Source organism: Copadichromis virginalis, linkage group LG3 (genome assembly GCF_057382275.1).
Source record: "Copadichromis virginalis isolate Kocher_CV1m ecotype Utaka linkage group LG3, C_Virginalis_male_GT1.1, whole genome shotgun sequence".
Lineage (NCBI taxonomy): Eukaryota > Metazoa > Chordata > Actinopteri > Cichliformes > Cichlidae > Copadichromis > Copadichromis virginalis.
Window position 1 is genome coordinate 31,385,110 of NC_140620.1, and position 15,705 is coordinate 31,400,814.

At 41.1% G+C, this 15,705-nt stretch overlaps 1 protein-coding gene across 7 annotated transcripts in view; it reads right to left on the reverse strand.

Annotated features, from left to right (window-relative positions):
* Nucleotides 1-15,705, reverse strand: part of dysf (dysferlin, limb girdle muscular dystrophy 2B (autosomal recessive)) — a 107,874-nt gene that overhangs the window by 65,370 nt on the left and 26,799 nt on the right. For 4 of the 7 annotated variants that reach the window (XM_085450668.1, XM_085450669.1, XM_085450664.1 and 1 more), the window contains exons 17-36: nt 13,810-13,842; nt 13,439-13,554; nt 12,938-13,051; nt 12,669-12,846; nt 11,672-11,796; nt 11,328-11,434; nt 10,673-10,868; nt 10,170-10,316; nt 9,933-10,064; nt 9,674-9,840; nt 7,712-7,826; nt 7,531-7,636; nt 7,308-7,450; nt 5,991-6,164; nt 5,072-5,156; nt 4,889-4,966; nt 678-859; nt 421-561; nt 252-281; nt 125-160 (exon numbers count right to left, since the gene is read on the reverse strand). In XM_085450668.1, coding sequence (XP_085306794.1) covers nt 125-160; nt 252-281; nt 421-561; nt 678-859; nt 4,889-4,966; nt 5,072-5,156; nt 5,991-6,164; nt 7,308-7,450; nt 7,531-7,636; nt 7,712-7,826; nt 9,674-9,840; nt 9,933-10,064; nt 10,170-10,316; nt 10,673-10,868; nt 11,328-11,434; nt 11,672-11,796; nt 12,669-12,846; nt 12,938-13,051; nt 13,439-13,554; nt 13,810-13,842 — 2,405 coding nt within the window. The remainder of the gene's footprint in view (nt 1-124; nt 161-251; nt 282-420; nt 562-677; nt 860-4,888; nt 4,967-5,071; nt 5,157-5,990; nt 6,165-7,307; nt 7,451-7,530; nt 7,637-7,711; nt 7,827-9,673; nt 9,841-9,932; nt 10,065-10,169; nt 10,317-10,672; nt 10,869-11,327; nt 11,435-11,671; nt 11,797-12,668; nt 12,847-12,937; nt 13,052-13,438; nt 13,555-13,809; nt 13,843-15,705) is intronic. The other 3 variants (XM_085450667.1, XM_085450670.1, XM_085450671.1) reach the window with 1 other exon arrangement.

A 15,705-nucleotide genomic window follows, 5' to 3' on the forward strand; every position in this document is an offset into this window, starting at 1 on the left:
AAATTTTTTTATGAATATTTACTCTTTGACTCTCCTAGACTGTGTGATAGTCTCATATCAGTCATGTTTACTGTCAAACATTTAAATTTAGAGAAAAACGGTACAATACTTGGTGTGGTTTTACCTCATCTAAGATGTGGGTGGAAGTCAGGAAATCTCCCTGTAGGTGATACGACATGAGTTATATTTCAAAGTTAAATGGAAAAGACAAAAATTCAAGAAGGAATGGGAAAAAATGGAGATAAACGTACCTCTTGACCTGGAATATGGTGAAGTGACGGCTGTTGGAATAACAGTGAAATCAAGACTCGTCCTCAAAGACTAAAGCATCCATATCAGAACCACATGCCTTTTTAAAAACTTTGAATATGACAAGAAGGAAAAAGACCAGTAGGTGAAAGTGTCAAGTTGACCTCTGACCTTTTCTCTGCGTATAAGCTCAAAGGCAGCCAGCAGCTCGCCAGCGTTCTTGTCCCCTCTGCGAATTGGGAACCAGGCCAGGCGTGGCGACCGAGTCAGTGAGGGCTGGCACACGCAGCGACCCATGAACTCATCAGCTCCCTGAAGAATGAAAACACAACATAGACATACATGTTACATCCATGTTTTAGCAATATAGGAAGACAAACAGATGTTCAAAGACCTCTAAATAGCTTTCATGAGATTTAAACACTCACGTATGTGTCCTGATCGTAGAGTTCCACTATAATATTGGGGGGGCTGGCCATCGTGACCTCGGAGTCGCCAAAAATCTCCACTTCATAGAAGATGAGCGTCTGGTCCCAGGTGGGATTGAGAGTGTTTCGCACCGTCACCGTCTTCTGGGATTGGTGGAGGAAGGATACGATCGCGTAGGGGTCTGGAGAGAAAAACACTGTGAGCCTTTCTTTTCGCTAGTTTAAACTTGGTGAGAGTACATATGACTCAAGGTCTGGACGTTTGGCAGAGTGAGGTCATTTATTTTTTAATGGCTCAATATTTGTTTACTCAACCTATAGGGTTTCCTTTACCTATGGAAGATATAATGTTATTGATGTATTAGACTGGATTATTAAAAGGATTTTTTGCATGACAGTTCCATCCATCCACTTATCTGGGTCCAAGAGAATACCCATTTTAGAAGGGAAGCCCATAGCGCCCTCTTCCAGCCATTTCCTCCCACTGTGGACCTTCACAGGGAGGATAAGGAGTATTATCCTCCTGGAGTTGGAACATAAGCTCAGGTCCTTTTCCTTTAAAAAGTTACCACCACCACCACTATAATCTGCTAATCCAGACAGGCCTACCCAGAACTTCACCAATGCTGCAGAGGAGTGTCAACCAGGGCAGCCCCTCAACATCCAGAGCCTTAAAGGAGTCCCAGTGAATTGTATCCAACCCACAGGCCCAGTGAAACAGAGTCATCTCCAGACCCTGCATCGTCTACAGAGGTCGTACTAGTGGGGTTTAGGAGATGGGTGAACTATTACATCTAGCTTGATGGATACTGAAGAGTTTCAAGAAGCTGGCCCTTAGTGATGCATTAATGAGAAGATTTGTCACTTGCAAATTAGAAAGAATGAAATATAATGCAACTTCTCAGAGAGACCAAACATGTATAAGCAGAAAGGGTAGTTTCTGTTTTTCACACTGGGTCTCATTTTGGTCACTCCCAAAAAAAAAAGAAAACAAAAGGAAAATTAAATGGTTGCAACATCTTCTGGGCGAAGGTTTTGGAAGCTGCTTACGAGCTTTTGCCGCCCTAATTTGCAAAGCAGAGAGCAAGGTTATTATTGAAGATGCTGAGTGAGTTTTTAAAGACGGTCCTCGCAAGTATAGCAGTACAAACTTATGCACGATTATGTCCAAACTGTCCTGGCGTCCTGCACAGTGACATCAGCAGCTTGGGAATGCCAAGCTGGAGACAGAGGGCTGGGAACGCCGCTCTGGGAAGTTTGTTATTCCAGGTTAAAACGGCTCTCCTCCATGTTAAACACACACACACACACACACACACACACACTGAATTAAACACATGTAGCCTACGTACAGTTACACAGACTGAGTAGTTTGTTGTTTCAGGCCGGGTAAAGAGTCTCTGTGGAGCCGTTAGCATTGGAGTAAACAGAAGTTAAGATGCATTTTCCCACCAGCCCTCAATTAACCCTATATCTAAGACACACACACACACTCGCACACAGTGTACAGACACACCACCCATGGTGACCCATTCAATTACCGTCCATTTCCAACATCCCATTAGCTCATAAAAACCACAATACAAACAGCCCCGGGGGGTTATGTAAGTCTGTGCTTGTGTGTTTTTAGTGAGAGTGTGTGTGTTTATGTTTGTGTAGAGGGGAAGCGGCAGTAGTCAGGACCCTGGTGGGAGCCACAGAGGGACATAAGCAAACGAAGACTGGGAAAAGAGAAAGAGGAGAGGAGGGAGGATGGAAAGAAAGAGAAAAGGAGGGAGGAGAGGACAGGAGGAAAAGAGCATTATCTCTAAATGTGGAGATTTTGATCCAAGATTAGATACAGTTTAAAGGAAGAATGATGAAAAAAATCCAAGAAGGGGAATCAGTGGAATCAAGCCACACAAGCATTCTTCATGACTTTATTTCTGCTTTTTGAGGGAACATAGATCCTTACAAAAGACACTCTGTCAGAATAAAATACTAAAGAGCTTCGCGGCAGTTAAACCTGCAATGTTTAACTTTTGTCTCAATCTTCTGCGTACAGTATGCCCATGAATGACCGCAAAAAATAACAAAGTACAGCCAGCTTGATAGAAATAGTGGTGAGCACAGTGCATAGCACTTTCTATAAAGTACCTGGGTGTATTAGACGTTAGTGAGGCCTGTACAGCCTACTTGGGCTACCAAGAATCTAATCAAACAAGTTCTTAAATTCCAAAGTCATCAAATATTGTCTCTACGGGGGAAAGAGTTACGTCATTTTAACATGAGAACATGGGAATGGACTCTAGTTTGAATACAGCTTCAAGTGGTCATTTGAGGAACTGCAGTTTAAGGGATCGTCGGGGCTTTTTTTAACCTCAAGAAGTTAAACTATTAGGAGAAAATAGTCTCGCCTCTTTGTGGCTTTTGTGAGCACAAAGCTTAAATCAAAGCAGGAAGTAAACCAAACATGTAAAGAGAAGAAACACTTCATCAGCTGATTGCTCCACTAGTTGCTTCGTCAGCAAGCAGTTTCTTGCTCTGGTAAGATCATTGCTTCAGCAGGTTGAAAGAAGCAAACAAACAGAGGCAGACGGCAAAGGGCAAACGGGGAACTATAAAGAGAAGCTTAAAAAGACAGATGTGCAGGAAAAGCAGAAAGAAACACAGACAAAAGATGAAAGGCAATCAGAGAAAAAGACAACAGACAGAAGGAAAAAGAAAACAAGAAAGACCTCAGCGTCTTTAATCATGGATGCCCAGACGCCATGTTACACCAGATTAACGCACAAGTGAAGCCCATCCATCAACTCTTCTCATCCATTACATTGTGTGTGTGTGTGCGTGCTAAGGAGACCGAGTGAATGAGAGTGATAGCGATTCATCATGTCAGTCTGTGGCCAGGATGCTCTCTGAGCTTCTTTCTCTCTAACCCTGTCTTTAACCAACCTCCCATCTATCATCGCTCTCCCCCTCCATCTGTCCGTCCATCCATTCGTCTGTTCTCTGAGAGCTCTGTTTTTACATGTGAGTCTGCGGTGGGTTTCTGATTAACACAGGCTCGCAGCAGTCGCAGTTACCGTGACCTCTCTGAATGGAAGAAAAACATGTTGTTTTGTGCGTGTGCTTTGCTCTCTCATTCTGTGCGCCTGTTTTCTGCGCTGCTTCCCTCTGCAGTGCAGTAACACCAGCTGCACATACACAACTCGGTGCTTCATATCAAAGCTTCTTTTTCTTCATGTCCCGTAAGGTTCGCCTGCTGTGGTGCATTTAAAGACTTTATTTATTTATTTGAAAAGTCAAAGGATTGTTAGCAATGACAAAGCGTGAAAAGACACTTGTCAATAGTGATGTTTTAACTCATGAACATATGTTTTCGGCCACATGGGGGCAGCAGAGACATGTTAAATGCAAGTTTATTATTCTCTCTCTTAGTATGGAAGCTCGTTTCCGCCACAAAAAAAAAGAAAAAAGAAAAAAAGGATCTCGAAATTTCGACTTATTTTCTCGAAATTTCGACTTATTAACTAAAAATTTCGAGAAAATAACTCGAAATTTCGAGTTATGGATACTTGTTGTTTTGTCTTTTTTAGTGGCAGAAACAGGCTGCTACTTGATATGAAGTAGCAAGTGAGTGGAAACAATCCACCCTCCCTCAACAATGAGCCTGTCATGGCCTTGGACACAATTAAGTTTTTTTTTTTCTTTAGTTGTGCATTGTTGTAACTATCCTTGTGTTTTGATCTTTCGATCCTATTCACAGATGGAGTTTCATTGTTCCAGGTTTTGCTTCATGTTGTAGTTATATTTGCAGCTGCAGGCCATGTTCTGTCTTGTGTGTTTATGCACCCAGAGTCAGGAAAAATCTATTTCTAAGACACAGAAAGATGAAGGCATCCTACAGATAATGCAGTTTGGGATAATTTTGCACTTTGTATGTTTTTAAAAGCACCATCACTTTTACTGCCTTTAACTTTTGTCCTGTATATGTAAACATAACACTCCGATAATCACCACAACCCTAATTTCTTTCTGGAGGGACGGAAGAAAATCCATCTTATGTAATAAACACTGAATATAAGGTAATTTGGCGTCTGGATTGGAATAAAGGGGGAAAACAACATTAAAGGTGTCTAACAAAATAAAATCATCAAAACTGCTGGAAAAAATGATTTGGGGTCAACTTTGGCTGCCAGATGATGCAGCAGTTCCAACATTGTCTTCAGTACCTGAGAAGCTGTCTTTGTCCATGGGCAGCAGGTCTCTGGCTTGATACAGATAGCACCGCAGATGGTATCGAGTGCCACCTGCATATATACAAATGCACACACAGACACAGATATGTACACACATCATTATACACACAAAAACAGGGACGGGAAAGAAAGGGAGGAAAAAGGAAGCTGCCTTACGCTCAAAGAAACAGGAAATGGTAGGCCTGTTGACTCCAAACGTGGTCGTAACTGACTTGTCTTCATTCTTGTCCTCTATACTGCTCTGTGGAGGAAGGGTCGGAGGAGAGGAGCAGAACAGAAACAAAACCTTTTACAAGCACTTTCTTTCTGTGTGGCCTTCAAAATAAAAGACTGTGTTACTTTTACTGCACAAATAATGACAGGTCAAATCACTTTATTTTATTTTATCTGTACCATTTTTGATGATTTTGTCCACTTAAGCCCATCTTCAAGTATGTCGCCAAATACCAGTGATAAAGCACAAAGCCAGGCCAATTAAGGGATAAATTACCCAGAATTTGGACTGGATGAATTTGATTTTGCAGCAGGAGGTGGAGCAGGTCATGTGCTAATCAGGAGACTGGAGGTTTGACCCCTGGATTTCCAGTCTTATGCGAGTATTTACCTTTTTTTTCTGTTTCTGACCCTGTTGAGTTCTCATTCTGTATTGGCTCTCCAGGTCTGGGTGATAGCCACTTTGTTTTTTCTTTCTAGCTCACTTCAGGTCTCAGCCTGCGCCTCATCAGTCTGTTTCTACTGTTCTTCATTTGGTCTGTGTGACGTTGTCTTTGTTTCTTAAAAATGGCACTATGTGGTTGACCTTAAAGAGTTTAACCAATCAAATGTTTTCAGGAGAACTTAGTCCAGACACTTCATTTTTCCTATGAGAAAAATCCTGAAAGAATTCCTACAGGTGAGACCATCCAAAAATCAGCTGATAGTTCCTGTGGTGGTAAACAACACATGCCTGCAGGCAGCCATCAAAAATTCAGGGTAGGACTTTTCAGAGGAGGATTAGCAGTTTTGAACATGTGAAATCAAAACACCTGGGTTATATATTGTTTAGGTGTCTACATAATTTGGGGCACTTCCTCACCAGAGAACACTCAAGGGCAAAGATGGCTGCCGGTCCTGTCTTCTCCAGCGGCTCCATGCGGCGCCTCCACCTGCGCCTCCTGAAGCTGTCCGTCTTCCTGGGCTTGAGGTGGAACCTCCAGCCAAAAAGCGAGGCGTACTCCCAGCCCTCCCTCTCCGCCTCGTCTGGACGCTGCTGTGAACACGAACATAAACTTAAATCAGCTTTTCCCCAAAAATAAAAACATGAGGGCAGAAGAGACGCTCAAAGCAAACTTTCCTAAATTCATTTGTGGAGCTTGGCCACCATCTAGTGGTTACTATGGGGAACTTCAGCTGTTCATGACTTAATTTTGTAATTACATTTTTATTTTAAAATTCAATTTAGGAAAAACTATTAATCCACATTTTTGACTAACATCATTTTTTCACTTGTCTTCATCAGCTCCTTTCTTTATACATCAAATCAGGCCAGCAAATCCTTACTGACATGATATTTTGGTCAAATATATCTTCTCAAAAGATAAACAAAAAAAATAAAATAAAATAAAACATACAGTGTGTGGAATAAAATAAGCCATCAAACTGATGGAAACTTTAAGACTTTAATGTTCCTCTGACTATTATCATGGTTGCCTTCTTCACATCACCGGATTTCTTAGGATGGGCAGACATGATGGGGATACACGGATCCGTGACCTAAAAAGAATGGGATGTAAAGTAGGATATCTTCTGTGTTACAGAATGTATCATAATCCCAGAGTGAGAAAAGTAAAGAACATAATTTCTTCTTAATTTCTTCCTAGAAAACAAGAAAAAAAAAACACTTGAGGAATTTACAATATGCAGCATGAAGAAATAGGATTAAGAATTCCAGAGACCAATATGTATTATTTATGGGATTATTTGACAATCATTCATGCAACACCTCAAAATTAGCTGGTAATGCTTCAGAATATGGCCCACGACTCAGAGTGAATAATAGAACATCATCATGTACATCAACATAATACAGCCCACGCTCCGATGGGCAGTTTATTTCTGATGTCAGACGGAGAAATTGTGTTGGGTTTGTTGCAAAGTTACCATAAAATTACGCTGAACTTAAAACTGCTTAGAGTATATTTTGCATCTCTTTTCCTGAAAACACCCGAAGTTATGCAAATACACACATTGAAACTGTATTTATCATGCCCTTGTTATAAAGTGTCACCGCTTTGTTCATTGCAGACTCATTTGTCCTGCTTTTGGCTTTGTTGAAGCGACGATATTTAATATGTCAGAAAAAACAGTGAATGAAGTATATTTTGTTCAAACTCATTTCCTTCTCTTCTGCTACCTTTCTCAGAGCGTCCATCTTCTGCTGGTCTCGTCGCCTCATCCGTATCCATCGTCTTCGTCGGTTGGTGTGGTACATCTTCTCTGCCGGCACCCACGACTTGGGACGCCGGTCTGGGGGAATGGTGATGCCGTACTCCCAGCCTGAACACACAGAAAAGGACTTATTAGTTTTAATTTACTCTCTATTGTTGAAAGTGGTATTATTGTGTGCCTGTGTGTACCTTGATCATCCACAGCCCTGTTGAGATCCTCACTCCACTCCACCTCCTCCCATACCCAACCTGGTGGACACTCAATCTCGTCCTTTGGCACCGCTTTCTCCCCGTTCTGACAAAGACACACTTGCTTAGATTTACTGCGATGACTGAAGCCAAAATATGTTACATAAGCACTTATACATACCACATCCGTGTATCCTTCCTGCATGCCGATCCACTGGCCACCTGGTAGCCTCATCTGGTTTTCAAACACTTCCTCTGTGAAGGTCATGTGACCGGCATCCACATCAAACAGGAGTCTGAAGTATTAACAGCACAAAGCAACAGATACATACACATTCATTTACAAATGACCTTCATGTTTAAATATTTTCATTTGCCACATTTAACTCACTGCTAAACAACTACAGTTGTGGTCAGAAGCTTACATCCATCATCGGAGGCATGAATGTTGGGGTAATTTTGGACTTCTAATTTTGGATTTCTCTAATCTACACATGGTCAAAAGTATACAGATTTACCCCCCACACACTCTAATATTTAGTTAAATGTTCATTAGCACAACCAGATGTTTTTGTTAGCCGTCAACAAGCTTCTGGCACAATTCTGGTTGAATATTTGGATACTTTTCTTGGCAGTAACTGTAGAGTTCATTTAAACTGGTTGCTTTCCTGACATGGACCCAACTTTTAAGCTAACTCCAAAAATATTCAATAGGGTTGAGGTGAGGCTATGGGGACGGCAATTCCAGAAGCTTAACATGAGATTGCTTCATCCATTCCAGACGCAGCTTTGAAGCATGTTTGTGATCACTGGTTTGTTGGAACACCCAACTGTGTTCACGTTTCAACCAACAAACTGTTGATTTGAGGTGAAGTTGAAGAATTTGGAGGTAGTCCTCTCCCTTCATTATTCCACCCACTTTGTGCAATGTAGCAGTACCGCTGGAAGCAAAACAGCCACAGAGCATGATGCACCACCACCATGCTTGACAACTGATGCAATGTTCTAATCCTCCAATATCCCTCTTATCATTGTGGCCAAATAGCTCAATTTTTGTCTCGTCTCATCATAAAACCTTTCTCCTTGAGGTATTTAAGCTTGTCCATGTGGGCAGCTGCAAATTTCAGGTTGAGCTTGAAAGTGTTGATTTTAAAGTTCACTTCACTGTGGACAGAGATGCTGGTGTTTCAGAAGTTTTCAGTTCATGGCAGGCTTGAGCCTTGGTCGTTTCTGGATTGTTCCCAAACATCCTAACAAATTTCCTTTCATCTGATTGTGACAGTTAGGGTCTTCTTCCAGACCTTAGCAAAGTCATTATACATCTGATTAACTTGTGTTGAATTGTTTGAAATGACAGTCTATTAATCTGTAGCTGTTAAGAAATGGAAACAGACCTTCCAAACTTGTGGAATCTAGAGTTCTCCTTATTTGATCCGAGTTGCTTGGACTTTCTTATCGTTTCAAGTATCAGTCAATCCAGTAAGTGCTGTCAAACAAATCCTTTCTATGCTGACAAGAGAAACTACCAGTTGCCACTCAATCACCAACCGTGATTTAATAGACCTTGAAGTTGTCAGGTTAAGACCTTCAGCCAGAACCTTTAGCGCCACTTAATCAAAGATTTAGGCAACTGTATGAACACTTTTGACCCTGCTTCGATTCAAGATAATTATATAAATTTCACAAGAGAGCCTCTGAAAATTTTGGAAAGAATCACATCAAGATATTTGCCATAGCTTTCCTTTCACACGTGTAGCATACACCAGGAAATAGTCTGGTTCAGTCCGTTTATATATTATAATGTCTAGAAAAGTTCAGGGCTGCACCTGTGAAAATAAGTAAATCCACAGACTAAATCCATAAGTGTTGTAAATATATATATTTCCTAACATGTATAAGTGTCTCCATCTTAATGTATAAAACTGACTGATGGGTTCCAGCCTGTCCATTTGTTGATATCTGGAGCAAATATGTTAATCTTAGTGGATAAATTAAACCTAAAAATGTGCCTCTAAAAAAAATCAGTTAAAGCCACAAAATTCCCATGTTCTTTCCAACAGCTTCAGCACACAACAAAGCCCAGAGTTTGAAACTGTTAATCACAGAATAATGAGAGTGCGAAAGGTTAAAGGAACAGACTCACGTCCTCTCGGGGCTGATGTACCAGTCTCCAGCCCAGGACCAGCCGGGCGAGGGTTTGAAACTCTCTTTGGGCAATTTAACTCTCCCGGTGATGTCGCTATACTTGGGGTAGGTTAAACCTGTAGTTCCCCAGCTGCCCACCAGGGCGAGCCGTGTCTGGTTCTCATACTACAGACAGAGAGAAAGAGGCAGGCTGGGATCATTGCTAATATTTAAAGACTTCTTTTTGAGACTTCATTCTAGTTCTGTCGACTTCTTACCGCCTCGGCAAAGACAGACAGTTTTCCTTCAGCATATTCATTGAAGTGTTTGACATCAGCAGCCAATCCAAACCAAACTTTAACCCTCAACTGACCGGGAAGTTTGGCTTCTCCTCCACTGCCCTGTGGACACTGCACAGCAAACACATACAAACGGTGAGTCACACTTTGTGTCAAGAAGCTGATTAACGTAAGAGGTGTAATGTCCTCTGATGTTACTCGACTGTGAGTGTGCACCTTAAGAAAGACAGTCTGCAGCTGACCGCAGTGTTTCCCACAGTGCTGCTGGGAGAAGATGACGGTGTGTGCTGGGATGCGGTGGTACGCTACCCTGCGGTCACCCTGCAACATCCATATCACGATGTCTGGAAGGCTGTTCTGGGGCTGGAAGATTGACGTAAAGGAAGAGAGAGAGAAATTAGTGGTAACGAGTTTTCTCATTAAAGGATAATTTAAATGAATAATAGTTTATGGAATGTGTCTATGCATCCATCTCTAGGCCAGATAAACTTTCAGAGAGGAAATGGTTGGTCAGCTTGTTTTTTTTCAAAGCTCATCACCTTGAATAACATTTAAAATTAATACTTGAATTCATTATAGGAAGACCAAGAAAAGGGAAAACTTATATGACGTTTGCTTAAAAATGACTCAATTTATTTATTTTTATTTCCTGTGCTCACTTTCACCCACCAGATATCAAGAGCTTCTGACTCAAACTGTAGCAGTTTATTTAAACGCACCTCTTCAGTCATGGTCCTCAGCCTGTTGGCCCAGTCCTCAGCCTGCTCCAGCATCGTGGAGAGCTCAGTCTCCGGGCCGTGTTTGAGAGCCAGCGCCGCCGCGGTGATCTGCTGCAGGTGGAGGGTACGAACGTGCCTCAGCGAGCGATCCAGAGGCGTTGCACACTGCCACTGATCGAGTGAGGGCAGCTCATCACTGGGAAAAGAGAGCGAAAAAGACGGGAAGCAAACATGGCAGGAAATGAAGAGTTAACCAGTGAGAAGTCACGGGGCTAATGATGAGTGCAGCACGTGCTGGTTGATAAATATTTTTTTTTAAAACAAAGAACAAAGATTATTGTCACTAAAAATAATTAATGTACTTTTAATGCTCCAGAGATGATTGCTGCTTAGCTCAATATTATGTATTGAGGCTGATGCAGCTACATGAACTCACTTAAACTGAGTCAGTTCCCTGGATAGAGATCATTTTAATTACTCTATAATTTAACCAGCAAAAATCTGTCGTTAAAGGAATTTAACTATTTTTTCCAGCAAAGTCTTAATGACACATTAACAAATAAAAACTTCCCTGGATTTCCCTCCCTGCAATGAAGCACATATGAACACTTGGGAATAAGTGGATCACAATAAGTTTAAATAACACTGAGTTTACCTGCAGTCACTGATAAGCTGGTCCAACAACTCCACCACTCTGAGCTCCACCTCCTCCAGATCACCGCCAGCCTTTACTGCCAGCTGCACCCTCTGCAGGTTCGCCTCCTGGACAGACAAACCTGTTCACTCAGTTAAAGCTCAGCATACAAATTTAACAACCGACTCCAGGGAGCTTTGAGTTAAATTATTAACACTGATTTTTTTTAATGTAATTTTAGATAAAAATAACATAAAACAACTATTATTTTCATGTTTAAATATTTGCATAAAAAATAAAGTATTTAAAGCTTCAACTCGATTTAGTTGTAACAAGTACAGATGAAGACACATTCGGGCACACACCAGCCTGTCTGTGATGGCCAGCAACATGTTGAGAGCCTCGATCCTTGGCTTGATGTCCTCCCACTCAGAAGAGAGAACAACCACCGGCTTAACATTTCCCCATGGGAGGTAGTAATAGTGGCAACCTGAAACATATGCACACACACACATTTACATAGGCAGCAAGAATAGAGACAGTGCTGTAAAAACAATTAAATCATAGTTTTTAAATCACAATCTGCATGAAATTTATCTGCGTTATAAAAATACACATTTTTAATCATCTGAACTGCAGATCCATCGAAATCTGATACTGATCATTGAACACCAATCATCCTCTGTAAACTATATTTGACTTTATGATTTGAGAACTAATACATACTACCTGAAACATAGTTCTTTGTTCACTACATATGCTGTATATCATTTATTTATGCGTAATTGTTATTATTATTTTCACTCATTTACTGCTCAAGTGTACCACTTTGTTACATTTGAACATTTCTCTTGCTTTTCTGCACACACATTTAGGTGTACAGCAGACATAAACTACCCAACAGCTCAAGATTTCAGTCCTTTTTAGTTCCCTGAGTGTCAAATACTCTGAGTTGTTGGTATCTCACAGATAAACATAAGGTGTGTATTGGCATCTTAATCTGTCTCATATGGAAGATTGCAAAGGCGTCATATTTATACACACGGGGTAAGTGTAATATGTTTAGCATTGATGTTTTTCATGGCTATACCTAGCCAGCAAGTGAAAACTGAGGAAAACAAAGTTTCAAATGAGAAGTTGACTACACTCGTCTGGATGGCAAAAACTGTTAACGTACGCCAACTACACTGGGGTGCCAAGTGCATCACCACAGGCTTTAGTACGTGTCTGTAGTGGCAACCATTTTTTGACACATCTTGAAAATGTTTAAATTTTCTTATATTAGTACATAAAGTTATATTTTGAATATTATCCTTCTGAATGTCACACCGGTTCCAGCCTGACCTTTGACCTCTGACTCACCATCAAACACTGCCCTGCTAAACTGAGTAGTGGAGGCCAGAGGAAGGCAGGTGTAGTCGAACTTGTTGCCGTAGTTGCCGATGCTGACTTCAAACTGGATGGCGTCGTCGACGTCCTGGAGGAGCGTGGCCGAGTAAAATGCAACGAAGAGCGAGAACTTCCTCTTCCTGAGAAACTTCTGCATGATGGCGAGGGGCGGGGAAAAGAGGGATCAGTGTATCTGTCTAATTATCCATCTTTCTATCTGGAATCAGGTCCTAATCTCTCACCTCCACCACCAAAAGATCATCTGAGGGTATGTCTTCAGTTTTTTGCTCTGGCTTGTCCACCAGTTTCGTGGTAAGTTCCAGTAAAACCCGGCCTCGGTATGCCACGCCCTCCCCCTGACGGACAGAAAAAAGGGACAGACGCTGGCACTGTCACAGTTTGTCATTACAAACCCAGTCTGTGTAGATAACCATGGATAACCTTTAAACAAATACACCTCCACAGCCTGTACTGTACTGTAAAACATGTGATACCATTCCTAATGAAGCCTTGAGCTGAATGTTCTGATCCAACAACATCTTGATATTTTAAAACCAAAGGACACTGTGTGCTCATCTGATACAGACTGGGCCTGCACAAAAGCAGGCTAATTCTCTGCCTAATTCTCCTTTTTGTGCTCCAAATGGGTCCATAGTTTACAAAATGAACATGATATTGAATTCAAAAGGACTTGAAACTAGCCATGGAGATCATGAACGCATTAACAAAGATAAATAGGTTACTTTTCCCAAGTTAAGAGCCTCATGGGGGTCATTGAAGGCGGTGAACTCTCTGGGGCTGCCGTATAGGTTTACAAAACATGGACCAAATGTTGGCAGGAAACCAAGACTGTCATCCACTGTGGGGACAAAAAGGACATAATGTTTTATTATGGAGGGGTTAAGATGCAGAACTATGATTAGAATCAAGCAGGTATGATTAAATACAATTGCAGTGATTAGATATTTTCTAGATTTCTCCAAAATTTAACCATGATTGAAGGAGATTTGAGTTTAGAGAAGAGAACATCACAACAGTGAAGTGAGACAGTGCAAATGACTGCCCAACTCTTGCACACAAAAGCGTTACAGTACAGAGAGGAGGGTGGACGTACTGCCAGAGTGGACGCTCCGTGGAGTCAAGTCATCTGAATGCGTAGAAAGGAAGGATGGTTCAGAATCACAGAACAAGAGGAAACAGATGTGTTTTGAACGCCACTCAAACTCAAAGCCCAAACACGACATGCAAAACACTTCAGCTTAGCTTGTTTGAAGTACATGACTTTAAACAAGGTGGGCAACCGAGTAATGGCAGAAAAAGGTATTTAATATAAAATACTTTTAGAAAAACTTTAGAAAGTCTATGAAAGATTAAATATTTTTGTCCCTGATTATTGTTATTTTTACCACATAAACAATGCTGATAAAGTTAGACCCTTGCTGCCAGAAGCAGCATCAACACTATGTGTGAGTCAGATTTGGAGGGAAATCTGGTTGATGGCCTTACAACATGAAACAGGAAATCACTCACAGTTATTGGCAACAAAAGTTAAAGAAAGGAGGAAAAGAACTGATGAAAAACATGAAGGTGAGTGAATCACTTTTAACCATGGGTGGTTATTAAAGATGTACACAGCCACCATGGATCGTTAAGTCCTCTTTCGAAGCCTAAAGTTAAACATTTTTACTCTTGCCAACTTGTTTTGTTTTTTCAAACCAGGTGTAATGAGGGATGTAGTGGATGAAAAAGGGTCTTTTTTGCAGCACCATAGAATACAACAGAGTTTTCTTGAGTACTGCAATACTTCTGGCACAGTGACACAGCTTACTGCACTGATACAATAGAATAAAATAGAATAGAACATAATAGCCCTTTATTGTCAATGTACATGTACAATGAAATTGTGGGTGCGCCACATTAAATAATAAATATAAATGGTAGACTGCAGGAATTAATAGCAAAGATGAGAAATATATACGGGGATATACACAAGACAAGAGAAATGTATATAAAACACTTTAGAGAACATGTTGCAAAGTGCTTGGAAGTAGTGCAAAAATACTTGATCTGAGTATAAAGTCTGTATGTGAGTTGCCTGAGTGATGAAGGTTACTCAGACCATGGCTCAGAGAAGCATACAGTCCCAGCAGGACAAGTTCTCTACCTCTGCTCTGTACACTGTCTCATCTCCTTCAGAGATGAGCCCAACCAACAGTGGTGTAATCATCATACTTGACGATGACGTTTGTTGGGTGGGTTGGTGTACAGTCACATGTGTACAAGGCGTATAGTAGGGGGCTGAGAACGCAGCCCTGGGGTGATCCGATGCTGAGTGACAGTGGAGGGGAGAGGTGGGAGTCGGGCTGATTGAGGCCGGTTGGTGAGGAATGTTCTATTACTTTTCTGGTGTTTCCTTATCATGGTCTGGTTAAAATGGCTCATTATTATTCACGTATTCCAGACAAAGAAGAAATTACATTTACCACAAGCAGTGACCAAAGCTCATGCACCTTCTCTTTTTTTGCAGCTGGGGGCATCAAAGACTGAAAACTCAAGCAGTGTCAGTGTTTCCCACACAAACATTACCGAGTTAGTCTTCATACATGCCACTGAAGAAACATCCATGCATTTTATGCACAAACCACAGGTTCTTTCTAAGTAGCACTCATAATTCTTATTCTCATGTATATATGTTTGGCACTGATCACCACCTGCACTCATGTATATATCTTTCTACGTAGCACTCATAATTCTTATTCTCATGTATATATCTCATGTATATCTCATGCACATATCTTTCTTTCTACATAGCACTTTAATTCTTATTGTCTGCACTGAAGCACCGCAGCAATTTCCTAATGTTGTAAACCTCAACATCTGGCAATAAACCCATTCTGATTCTGATTCTGATTCATTCTGTGTTTCAAAACTTTACACTTCAAGTTTTCAAACGCTAAAACAAAGACATTAACTGAGATGTGCACATTTGGAAGTCACCACAACAGTAAAG